Below are 12,839 nucleotides of genomic sequence, written 5' to 3' on the forward strand. Positions count from 1 at the left end.
GGGTATCATCTTGTCATACATCTCTTGTAGAAATATCCGGGGCAGATGACGTCAAATATGTTAGTGCAGATGCGCGATCATGCCAGGCAATGCTCTGTAATATCACTGAAGAACTCGAACTAGCTGAGAAAACGATGCATGGTTTTAGACGTCGCTCACTGGTATACTGTGAACAGAAAGGATCGCAGAAACAACCAGGTATTTTTAGCTTTCTATGCATTTTCCAATCATCATAGATTGGCTTTGGAGAATCTTCCATAGGTGATGGGTGCTCAAAATATAAGACTGTGCTTGAAGTGAATACCCCTAGATTCCATTTTCCCCGGACTCAAATTATAACCGCTCATCAAGAAAAACAGATTGGAACATAGTTTATGGCTACGCAAATCGCTATAAAAGTTATCGTAGTAAACAAACCTGGAATGCCGTCAGCAGCATTTTTATGTGCATTGTATGAAGCAATTTAAAGTTCACAAAAGGGTTAAGAAAGTCCAGCATTATCCCAGTATTAGTAAAATGTCATGAGGATATTTATAGGCATAATCCATACGATAAATAAGATTTTTCAAATTATATTTAAACCTTCTATAATGTGGGCGCCAAAACTATAATTTTGTACAAATCACTAATTTCCAAGATAACTCAAAATTTTCTAAATGTCAAAATGATATACATATTTCAATTTGACAGCTATTAGCATTACATATTCACACATACACACGCACACATTTATGACCTGCAATTTACCTATAGAGGTGTTGACAACGGAATGATGCATGCATGACTGTATACACTTAGCAATATCATGACATTAAAACAAATTGAAAATAGAGATAACCAGTATAGTAAGGTTACGATATGTGGAACTTAAAAATGCTACATACAGACCAAAGGAACGGTCATTATCATTTTCGATATAAAACATGTACAGGACATCATGATAACATAGGACTGTTGCGCCTTGATATTGAAGCGATATTATCATGATCATGATAATGATATAGGGCCGCTGAGACTTGGTATTGAAGCGATAATCTCCTACATTCCGAATACAGAGAGTAAAATTCAAAACTGTACAGAATATGAAACATGTTACATAATTACATGGGTTGCTACAACTACAAACACGTTTCAATGTTATATTTTGGATTCAAATGATGTCTTTTGCAGGGACCGTCTTAAGATCTTAACTCGTATCGTCGCTTAAGAATGACGTCCTCTTTAACAGTTTTTTTTTGTTTCTGAAAAAAATACACCAAAGAGAACCAATTAAGTCGAATTGCTGTATCTTGATTTTAAAAGACGCTTTCTTTTCAGGCGTGTCAGGCTCTGGAATTTCTGATCTGGTGATTGTGGCAGGTAAATCTAGATTTCTCGTCAGTAAGCCAGATGGATCGGTGGTCAAGAGACTTCATTTCACCAATAAGCGTGTGTGGGATATCGTAGTTGACCAGACAGAGCGCAAACTGTACTATTCAAATGCGAATGGGGAGATTGTTCGAGCTGGCATCTTCGATGGCACCACCGAAGTCATTTACAGTAAGGTAGAATTCAGCTATTGAAGTATGAATGTCGTATTCAACGAAATACTAAAGCAAGAAAAAAGAAAAGCCACACTTTTGAAACCCTCTTCCTTCTAGTGGATCTCCTGGTTTTTCAGACAGGACATAGTATTAATGAGTTTAATTCAAAGCTAGTATTTACCATTTGCAGATAAAACAGACAACTTTTTTTCAGATTCAAAATAGGTCTAAAAATGTGAGTATACAATAGCAGCAACCGATTTGAAAATGTTAATTAGTTTAATCAGTGTTTTGTTTTTTTTTTCGTAAATACACAAAATATGAACCAAAGTGGCATTGAATATTTCTTGAATAAACCGTCTGGGGGTTTGTTCTAAAAAGATTTGTTACATCTTCATATATTTGTGACTTTATGGCATAATTTGTTATACTATAGTAGGATGTTTGGTGATACAACTAAACTATTCACATGAATTAGATATTATTGTGATACTTAATTTCTTTTCATCACTGGAACAATCCAAGTAAACAGTGTCTTCAATGTGTGCTATTAAATCGCAAGATTGTGTCTTGTTCTTCCAACTTTTTTCTTATAATTTGATCAAAATCGGTTTAGAAATGGCTGAGACATCCAAAACAAAGTAAAACATAACAATCATAATTAAAACGTTGGTCCCACCTTTTATCAGGATTGCTCTTTTTTTGATATACCTTTATAGTAAAAAAAAAAAGGAAAGTTCATTGAACACAATATCTTTGTATAGTAGTCAAAACCTGTCTTTAGAGGTCGTCCAAGGAGGCAAAAAGAGTGGCCGTTTTAGACAGGTGATCGTAATGGACGGTTTATGCTATTTCTGTGGGCATTGCTTAAATGTACCATCGCTAAAGTACTGAAATGGAATGTACATCTATGTGCATACCTATGCACACGACACGTGTGATTCATGCATTGAATAATGCCACTGCAGACAGGTAGCAGCTTAGGCATGTTTGACTGTATGTAAGCCATAAATTCCTCTTGCAGTGGCATGCTCTGCACTATTGCATCATATGGTTTCTTGATATCCTTCAAAAATGTAAAAACCAAGTTCTCATCTCCACATATAGGCCTTGTAACCAATACAAGTAACTCTTTATATGCCATAGTTGAACCCCCTGTGCAACATATCATTCTGAGACACCAACGTAGTCATACTTTGCGAAAACATTCTGTGTTCTACATTCTATGTATTTTTTCGTAGATTTATGTTGAGTTGGAAATCTAGCGAGAACGAATGTAGAGAAAATAGCAAGCTTTGCTTTGATGTAGATTATATATCAATCTATAATTGTTTTTCTTTCAGAAAACCAGTAGTTACGTTACGGCATACGCAAGTCCACTTGGGAACACCAATTTCTAGAATTTCTAAAATGCAAGCTAAATATGAGATGAACGGAATAGCTTCGAACGCTTTCATTGTACTGTGGACTTTGGCGATTCATCGATCGGCTTGGGGGGCTTTGGGCGTTTGAGCAGAAAAAAAATATCCCAAGTTGGCGTGTTGGGCGTGTGAACGTGGCACATAAACAGTTAAAGTGTTGGATGCTTCTGAAAAATAAAAGAAGAAAATATGTGTTTCCTTATATCTTTCTTTCTTCCAGGTGGTGACTTTGGAAATGTCAGGAGTCTTGCGTTGTCAGAGAAGAATCAATTGATCTTCGCCTTCTTACACGACGAGATAACAATCATCCGAATATCTGCAGTTACTAAGAAAACACTTGGAAATTTTGCTTTTGTGGGATTTACGGGGTCCCTTTATATGGTGGCAGACGATACAAAAGGGTAAATTGCCTTTTATGTTTATAAGCAACATAAATTCCTGACTCTCTAAACGGAATGTTGTGTAGTAATGATTATATTCAAGTACAAATCAATGTGAGTAGAACGTAAACAGAAACACAAATATACCGTTTAATTCTAAAGGAATGGAAAGTTACAACACATAATATGTGAGTTACAAAATAATTGTTGAAGGTTACATAATCACAATAACAAATTATCATATGTGACCCTGCACCTCAAAACAAACAAAAAGTCGCCAGACATGAATTTTTAGTTAAGACCATATTCTGAAAGAGCAGACTCTAAGCTTTAAATTGATGTATGAATCAAATCAAATGGACTCTCCTAACCTATCTAAATAGTGGAAAGAAAGCACAAACTCAGGAAAAGTGTGAACTGAGAAAAGAGGCTCTGAAGTACAGTGTCTATTCTGGTTTACCAGGTTCCCAAAATGAAGACAAGGGTGCCTGCTTCAGTGGCCTGAATTCATGTTTCTTTGTGTTAAAATGCTCAGAAAAGTGGGTTTGATAAAACGATCAGAGTTTATTCTATCAGGATTTGTTCTCCTGCTGTTTAAAAAAGGGGTTTTTACAGTATCATGTACCTTTTCCTGATTTAAATTTTTGCTTGATCTGCTGTAAACTCGTACGAACATGTACATACTGATCAAGGCTGAGATCAGTTAGAAATGCGGGTTCGCTGACCCCAGTCACCTCATTCAGGTACCTGGCTTTGTGTAGAACAAAAGATTCTGAGAGCTCATCAGCGCACGCTCCATTCATACCTCGCACCCGATCGATATTCCCATTGTTCACGGGCACATGTAGTTGACCGTAGAAAGGGGGACACAATGAACTGCTTGACTGCCTTCACACAGCTGGTCAGGATTACCAACCTGTGTTCCTCTCTGTCGACGGGCGAAAAGAATCTCGTTTGGGAGCATTAAAGGTACTCAGAGAATTGCGGAAGGAACGGGTTAATTAATGGCTGTCTTGAAAGGGCTCTGGTTGAACACCCAAGCATCAGAGCCAGAGCCAGTCTGTCCAATGTCTACGTACATGAACCTGTACTAAGCGTATACAATTTCCAGCAGGTTAATCGAGAAGAAACCCTTGAAGTCATAAAACTTCCGATCTTTCCACTAAATTACAGGTTTCTTGTTGACAACATGTTTATGAGCAAATCGAAACCTAGGGCCTATACTCTATTGTAGGGTCTTGTAGGTATTGTCATTGGCCAGAAACCTCAAAGTTACAGCAAGTTTCAGGTTCCAAAGATTCCAGAAGGTGTCATCTTGTTTTGTAATTCTCAGTGAAATTCGTGTCTGGAGTTACGGTAATTGAATACCTGTGGCGCCATCCGCATAAAATGTATCAAATGAATCTTCGGCATTTATTTCTTTCATCAGTTGTTCATATTCCCGATGTATGGGTCGACGCCGGACCCAAGGTTTGATCCACACTTTCTTTCTCATTCTTGCAACAGCTCTTTTTCTTCTCTTTTGCCGTTCTAGAAAACTCTCGCGTTCTGCGATGCGAATCTGTAGGGCATCCAAAATGCTGAGGAATTAAAGATAGTAGCAAAGGATTTAACCTCCCCTTGATACTTTGCTACGTATTCGAACAGCAGGGAAGAGTGAACTGAAGAACAGAAAGCTGTGTGCTGAAGTAGCTCCGCAGTTTCATTAATTTGTTAATAAATCGGTGGTACGCAACTTCACGCAACTGCAAGCAAACTCTACGCGGTCTGTACGCCCGACCTAATCTAGGAATTATGTACGCAACTCTACGCCCGCTATACGCAAAATACGCTACGTGAATACGTGCTTCCTACGCGACCATACGTAACTCTACGCCGGAACTACGCCAGTCCTGCGCGTATAATTATTTAATTTCGGCGTAGTCGGTACACATCTCTAGGCAACTGTACGCAAAGCCAGGTGTATCGTAATTCAGGCAAAGTAGCGTTCAAAACCTTTCAGTAGAAAAAAAAAAAAACTTGTCCATTTGTTATAGCCTCCTCCCTTTTCCTTCTTCCGTATTCGCATTCTTATGACAGTGTTAGCCATTTTTTTTTTTTGCATGAAAATGTCTGTCCTTCAATGAATTAATGTCCAAAAATGCCCTTTTAAAATGTCTTTATTAATGCAGGTACGTTTATTGGTCATACAGTAACGAAATTGGTCTTTATCGCAAAAGTATCAAGAGCCATGACAGCACAGAAAAGATCTCCATATATCCCATCACGTCAACTTACTCTAACGGTCTTCAAATCGGCAGCGCAGGTATAGACTGAAATATATATGGGTGAGAATTTTGAACGATGTACAATTGCCAATTTTCGTACCTTATGACATTCTTTCCCTTAGAACACGCCAGGATGATCTAAGCAACCAAATTTTTTCATGTCATCTCAAAGATTGGTTAATTTTTTTTCAGGAAATATATGGTTTGGTTGACTTTTGCCTGATATTTTTCATTTCACAAGGACGTTAAGCGTAAAAATACGGTAAAAACGCTATTTTCACAATAATTTTTGTTTTTCAAACTAATGATGTGCATTTTTAATGGTACGTGGCATCTAATATCTGACCATGTTCTGGATCTAACATATCATGGGTATGTACCACAAAATTATAAGAACTTTATGACCACGTATAAAATTACAGAGAACAATTAAAATATCAAAGTCCTTAACAGACGAACGTCCGTGATGCTTTTATTTTTATCGCTGCTGCAAATTCTACTTTGTTGTCCCAACTGTAACGTATATGAAAATTTGGTATTCCACCTAATGAACATATCCTGCAAAAATTGTACGTCTGCTGGCTGTACATGGGACGTAACATTCTTTTATGCAAAATTATGCTCAGTTTTCTTCACGGACGTGCTTCCGCTATTTTCTAATTAATATCGTAGCCCATGAAACGTTATTGGCGATATTTTTCTGAGTCGTTATCAACTAAGATCTAGCAACACTTTTTTTTTCTTTTGCCTCATCTGAGGATTTATTCAGGATTCCATTCAAAATACACAATCAAAATAATATCATCGTAACGATGTCACATAAAAGTGATGCAAGCACAATCGTGCATTAGAGGTTCAACAATTTGTTTGGTAACAATTGTTCATTTCTCCGTAGTGTTCTTCTAAGTTTCATACAACATTGTATTTCTATTCTCGTTCTAATTTCTCTCATAAACACATGCTTTAAAAAACAACTTCTTTTATCATTACTGGTTTCATTCCGTTTCAAAATAAGCTTATAAATACTCCAAAATGCTATTGTCAAAAACAAACTATACTGACTCTTACACTGTATTTTCAGCAAATGTGAAACGTTGATATTTGTTACTGTTGTATGGTATACATCTTGTAACAAACTCCTTACGTATAAAAGAAAATTTTCATTAAGTTTGCATTCAATGAAAGCATGAACAATGTCTTCTTTTACGTTGCAGTTCGGGCACAAATCATCATGACTTAAACCCCATTTGAATAGATTACTTCTCACTGGCAATAAATTATACAACAATTTCAAATTAAATTCTCGTAATTTGTTTTCTTTTATATATTCTAAATTACATCTGAATACACTGGCCTAATCAGCTTGGAAATGAAACTTGTTCTCCCAATATAAGGAACATGTAATGGTTTACAAATTTTTTGAAGGTATCAAATTATACAATGCCTTGCTGCTTAGATCCATAATGAAAACTACTTTTTTTGAAACACATACACTTGGTATACACAATACTGTTTCCTTTCTGATATAACTATCAAACATTTCCTTATGTAGCATGTTATACCATACTAATGGTATTGCTTTTTGTAATGTTGCATAATCAAAAAATTTTCTTCTTTTAAAATTAATTTCTGACATAATGTATTCAAAAGACCGGAAACCATTTATTGTTACTAAATCTCCAAAATAGAGTATGCCACTTTCATACCAATCTTTATAAAACAGCGAATGCTTGTCAAACAATATAAGTTTGTTATACCAAATAATCTGATTTAAAACATCAGTTGACCCATTGTTTGCACTGTTCATATCTTTCACTGTAGTACAATATCGTATTTGTTCCCATGCTTGTAAAATTTCTTTATAAAACTTTGGAACGTTCTTATCAATATCATTAATAATACCCGTTGTATAGTTACAATTCAGCAGCAAAATAATACCCCCTAGCGAATCGAACCAATAAGAGCACATTGTTTTCCATATATCTGTTGAGTCATTGAGAAAACGACCCAGCCATTTCAACCGAAAACTTAGCAATTGTTTTTGTATATCCATCATCTTTATTCCACCTTTGCGCAAATCTTCTGTAATAACACTTCGCTTTATTTTTTTCATTTTTTCTTTTCCATATAAACTTAAACACCATATTTCCAAAATCTTCAAAAATTTAAACGGTATTGAATCTACCATTATCAGATGAATAACTTGACTAAGGGCTAAGCTTTTTAAAACAATAACTCGTCCAAAGATGGTTAAACTTCTCTTTGTCCAACTGTCAAGAATTTTTTGCAACTTGAATAATTTTTGCTCCCAATCTAACTCCAAAGCTGCATCATTATTGGGGTGAATATAATGTCCCAAATATCTAACTGGTTTACTCGACCACTTCAAATAAAACTTATCTAAGTTCCAACGTTCACTCTGTTTACCCAACCAAATCATAAATGCTTTATCTTTGTTAATCTTTGGACCTGCTACATCTCCAAAAGAATATAACTCTTTTAAAATTCCCTCTAACGATTTTTCGTCTTGAACAAAAAACAAAGTATCATCAGCATATTGTAACAGTTTAAGTTGAAAATCATAGCAAAAATGATAATAATAATAAAATAATAATAAAAATAAATGAATAAACAAAGAAAATAAAATAAATATGTATATATATATATATGAATAAAAGGGAAAAAATATGGCTACAAACGGCAGCTTTTCGACTGTAAAATGTCAAAATTTTCAAGCTCGCTCGCTTCGCTCGCTCGCATCGAGCAGTTGAGCCTGGTGCGCCTCCCCCTTGATTTCTAAAGCGAAAAACATAGCTACGACGGCAGTTGTTGGACTCTAGAATGTCAAAATTTTCAAGCTCGCTCGCTTCGCTCGCTCGCATTGAATCGTTATGCCATTCTCCTAATGTTGCTGACAGTAATTGCCAGTAGTTGCGTCCGATGCCCCCCCCCCCCCCTTAATTTCCAAAGCGAAAGATATAGCTACAAACGGGAGTTTAGGGACTGTAAAATATCAAAATTCTCAAGCTCGCTCGCTTTGCTCGCTCGCATTGAATCGTTATGCCATTCTCCTAATGTTGCTGCCAGTAATTGCCAGCAGTTGCGTCCGATGCCCCCCTTAATTTCCAAAGCGAAAGATATAGCCACAAACGGGAGTTTTGGGACTGTAAAATGTCAAAATTCTCAAGCTCGCTCGCATTGAATCGTTATGCCATTCTCCTAATGTTGCTGCCAATAATTGCCAGCAGTTGCGCCCGATGCGCCCCCATTTATTTCAAAGCGAAATATGTAGCTACAATTAAAACTCCAGTTTTGGAACTGTTGAATATCAAAATTTTCAAGCTCGCTCGCTTCGCTCGCTCGCATTTTATTGTTATGCCATTCGCCTTATGTTGCTGACAGTATATAATTTGTCGATCGCTTCACACCGTCATTCCATAATCCATGTAAGGAAAACTTACAATGTTCCTCAATGACTGCGTTGTTGAATGTATCACATTCCGTAATGTATAGTAGTCCCATTATTGCTCACGCACACACGCACAAGCATACAGACCGTCAAAATTACTTTATGGTTCCCCCCATGCTGCTAATTCCATTGGCCGAATACTTCTGTTTTCTCCGATGCTGTTGGCCATGAATTCAGCTGCTAAAATGAATAATAGTGATGACAGTGGACATCCTTGTCGGACTCCTCTTTCAACATTAAAACTTTCCGATATCCAACCATTAATCAATACAGAGCTCGATATGTGCGTGTAAAGAGTACGAATCCATTTTCGAAATGATTCGCCAAAATTTAATCTTTCTAAACACAAAATCAAAAATTCTATATCCAAAACATCAAATGCCTTAGCAAAGTCTGCTAGCATTATTGCTCCGGTTTTACCGCTTTTCATAACATATTCAATAATATCTTTCGTTAACCTTACATTGCAGGCAGCTAAGCGGCCCTTTATGTATCCTGTCTGAGTGTCATTCACAATACCGCCAATGACCTTTTGTACCCTTACGGCCAAAACTGCTGCTATTATCTTATAGTCACAGTTGAGTAAAGTGATAGGTCTCCAGTTTTTCAGCTGTTGACTGTCACCTTTTTTAAATAACAATGTGATGAGACCTTTTCTTTGGGTATTTTACATCATTCCAGATAAATAATTTTTATTCAAGGCTTCTACGAGTAACACTTGTATTCTCGGCCAGAACACCTGATAAAACTCTGCAGAAATTCCATCTAGACCGGGTGCCTTATCTTTTTGCATTGCAAATACAGCTTTTTTACATTCTTCTTGTGTGAGTAATCCTTCACACATTACCTTATTTTCATCAGAGAGACGTTTGATATTTTGTGAACAGGTATAACTTTCCATACTTTTTCTGGTTTGTGTTTCTTTTTTGTATAATTTTGAATAAAAATCAACAATCTCTTTCAGTACCTTTTCATTTCTTCAATAATACGATTATCCTTATCACATTTCAAATGTGTAATTTCTTTTTTCTTTGCATTCATCTTTTCTAAGTTCAAAAAGTACTTCGTGCTTTTTTCTCCTTTCTCAATCCACCTTGTTCAAGCTCGTATACCAGCTCCCTTGGTTTCGTATTTATAAATCTTCTCCAATTTCTCTTTTACATCAGAAGAACTTAATACCTCTTCATTACACTCATTCACATCAATACATTTTTCAATTTGAGCTAGTTTTGCTTCTAGTGACAATTTGGAGTCTTTCTTTCCCAGTGCCTTTTTCTTACAATATTTCTGTGAAAATTCACGAACTTGAACTTTAAACATTTCCCATCTCATTTGCACAGGCAAACAGTTTGTTGAAAATGAGTCTATAATTTTGAAAATTCCATTTTGGTAATCTTTATCAAATAAGATATCATTATTGATTTTCCAATAACCTGGGCCTCTCATGTTTTGTTTGATACACAGTTTGATTGATATTGCGTTGTGGTCAGACCTAATGGCTGGTCGGATGTCAGTACACATTGTTTTTCCTTTAATATTTTTCGTCACCAGCCAAAAATCTAATCTAGAAGCCCTCTTCAAAGATACATTCCGCCAGGTGAATTGTTTCACGTCTTGATGCATTGATCTCCAAACATCAATCAAAACATACTTTTTCATTATCTTTTTAAGATTTACAGGTCTTCTATAATATTTGTTCTTCGATCCTTGTACGTCTTTGCTTATATTCAAAACACAATTCCAATCTCCTCCTAAGATCAATTCGCAATCACATGTATAATGCTTACGTAATTCAGAGTTCAATCTATGAAAGAAACTCTCTCTGTATTGCCTTTGCGTTGGCGCATACACATTGATTAGCATGAGATTAGTTTCTTGAACTTTTGCTCTGAGTATTAGTAGTTGACCGTTCAAGGTACATTTTACTACAATATTTTGAGCATCAAGTCTATCATTAAATAAAATTGAAACTCCTCGTGAATGATTTGATCCATGCGCAAAGAAGCACGGACCCCGCCATTCACTTCTGACAATTGATTCAAAATCACTGCACCAGTATGTCTCTTGAAAAAGTACAATATCTGCCTTCTGGTGCTTACACCAATGAAAAACTTGACTTCTTTTTTCTTTATTTCTTAAACCTCTTGCATTTAAACTGATTATATGACAGTTCACCATTCAGATAAAGGGAAAAGAGAACACAAGTATATTCTTTATCACTTCACTCATCTCTTCTTTGGCACTTTTTTCGAAGATTTCTGCTTCCGTTTCGTTTGTTTCACTTTCCTTTCTTTTGTTGCCCGTTTAGGTAGTTCCGGTGACTCAGCGGAGAGTTCAGACAACGCTTCCACGCCGTCATCTTCGCTCGATGATTCTTCGCTCGAAGCTTCCGAGTGTGTGCGAGAGTCGGTCATCTCCGACCGGTCTGCTGCGAGGTCAGTGACAGGCTCTGTCGGCGTAGGAGTTGAAATTTCTCCGTTGGACTTGTCAGCGGACTGTCGCGGCTGTGAAGCGTTGCGATCCCCGACTAGGTATTGCGTAATCTTGGGCTGAATGTGCGTCTGGTTGTCATGGAGTGATTGACGTGCACTCGCTGTACGTGCGGCTTGTCGACCCGATGCGATCAGCTGTTCGATCAGGTGCACTGGTGGTGTAGCAGCAGAGGCTGATGCCGACGGGGAAGGCGATGGTGCTGGCATCGGTCCATGTTCGCTGGTGTCTCTGGTCGGTGAGGTGAGCGGGGTCTCGAAGGAGCATTCCTGTTGCAGGTGTCCGGGCTGTTTGCATCGTCGACAGACGATGGGGTTGCTGCATTGCGACCGGTGATGTCCTGCATTCAAACAACGTGAGCACATGAGGTTTGCCCTTGCAGGTGGTACGATCTGGCCATAGTGGTAGACTCTGGCTTTAAAAATACCAAAGTTCATGTCTCGAGGCAGGGGCTTCGATGGATGCTGTATGTAGACTATCCGGTTGCCGGTCAGGCAGTCAGTGAGCAGACCATCTACACGGAGACGTTCACGGATGGGGGCACCGAGGACCTTGTGTTTGCATTTTTCCAGTTCATCAGTGATGACAGTGTCGAGAACTGAAAGTGGTATGTCTCTGATGAGGAGACGTAGACTGTTTTCTTTCCCAGCTGTGATGAAAGGGTTTTGGTCATACACTGCGACATTGGCATTTCTGATGTTCAAGCCATTTGTTATCAGTTTCATTCTTGACTCCCGATTTTCCACGTACAGCCTCCATAGACCACGAATTCTCTGTATCCCCTTAATTTCTCGTCCTTGCACACTACGGATGAGGCATTTGTACATGTCCTCGTTTGACATTCCCTTCTCACTCGCTGATGGTATGTCTTTATTTTTCAGGAAGACTGGCTTACCTCCAAGCTGTTCCTCAGGTTTCGCAGAAGGGAAAGCATAGGCCGCTTTCTCGCCGTATGACGTGTCACTGCGTGCCGCCATTTTCAAAGTCAGGATCTGTGTGCTGAAGTTCAAATCAAATCCTGCTATTTTCTATTTCAGAGTTGTCATCCACCATTCCAGTCAGCACAAAGGATTCACAAGTGTTCCAATATAATCTTCAGTCACAAATTTCTTTCCAAAACAGTTTCTATGATTGCAGATTTAGAGGTTTTCACCGCAGAGAAAAATCGTCGTAACAATTTCAGAGTCGGTGAAGAGCGCCCTCTGACAACACGATAATATGTTTGTTTGGGGTTTCTGTCCATCCTTTCTCAAATAGGAACCGAAATTATATTTTTAGACGAACCTCAA

At 37.6% G+C, this 12,839-nt stretch overlaps 1 protein-coding gene across 1 annotated transcript; it reads right to left on the reverse strand.

Moving 5' to 3' along the window:
- Window positions 1-11,260: 11,260 nt before the first annotated feature.
- Window positions 11,261-12,527, reverse strand: LOC139722851 (uncharacterized). Its single transcript, XM_071634136.1, has one exon. The coding sequence runs from the start codon at window positions 12,525-12,527 to the stop codon at window positions 11,286-11,288; it is 1,242 nt and encodes a 413-aa protein (XP_071490237.1). The 3' UTR covers window positions 11,261-11,285.
- Window positions 12,528-12,839: the final 312 nt, after the last annotated feature.

This window comes from Diadema antillarum, unplaced genomic scaffold, assembly GCF_040938485.1.
Source record: "Diadema antillarum isolate AM-2024a unplaced genomic scaffold, OU_Dant_1.0 scf00000173, whole genome shotgun sequence".
Taxonomy (NCBI): Eukaryota; Metazoa; Echinodermata; class Echinoidea; order Diadematoida; family Diadematidae; genus Diadema; species Diadema antillarum.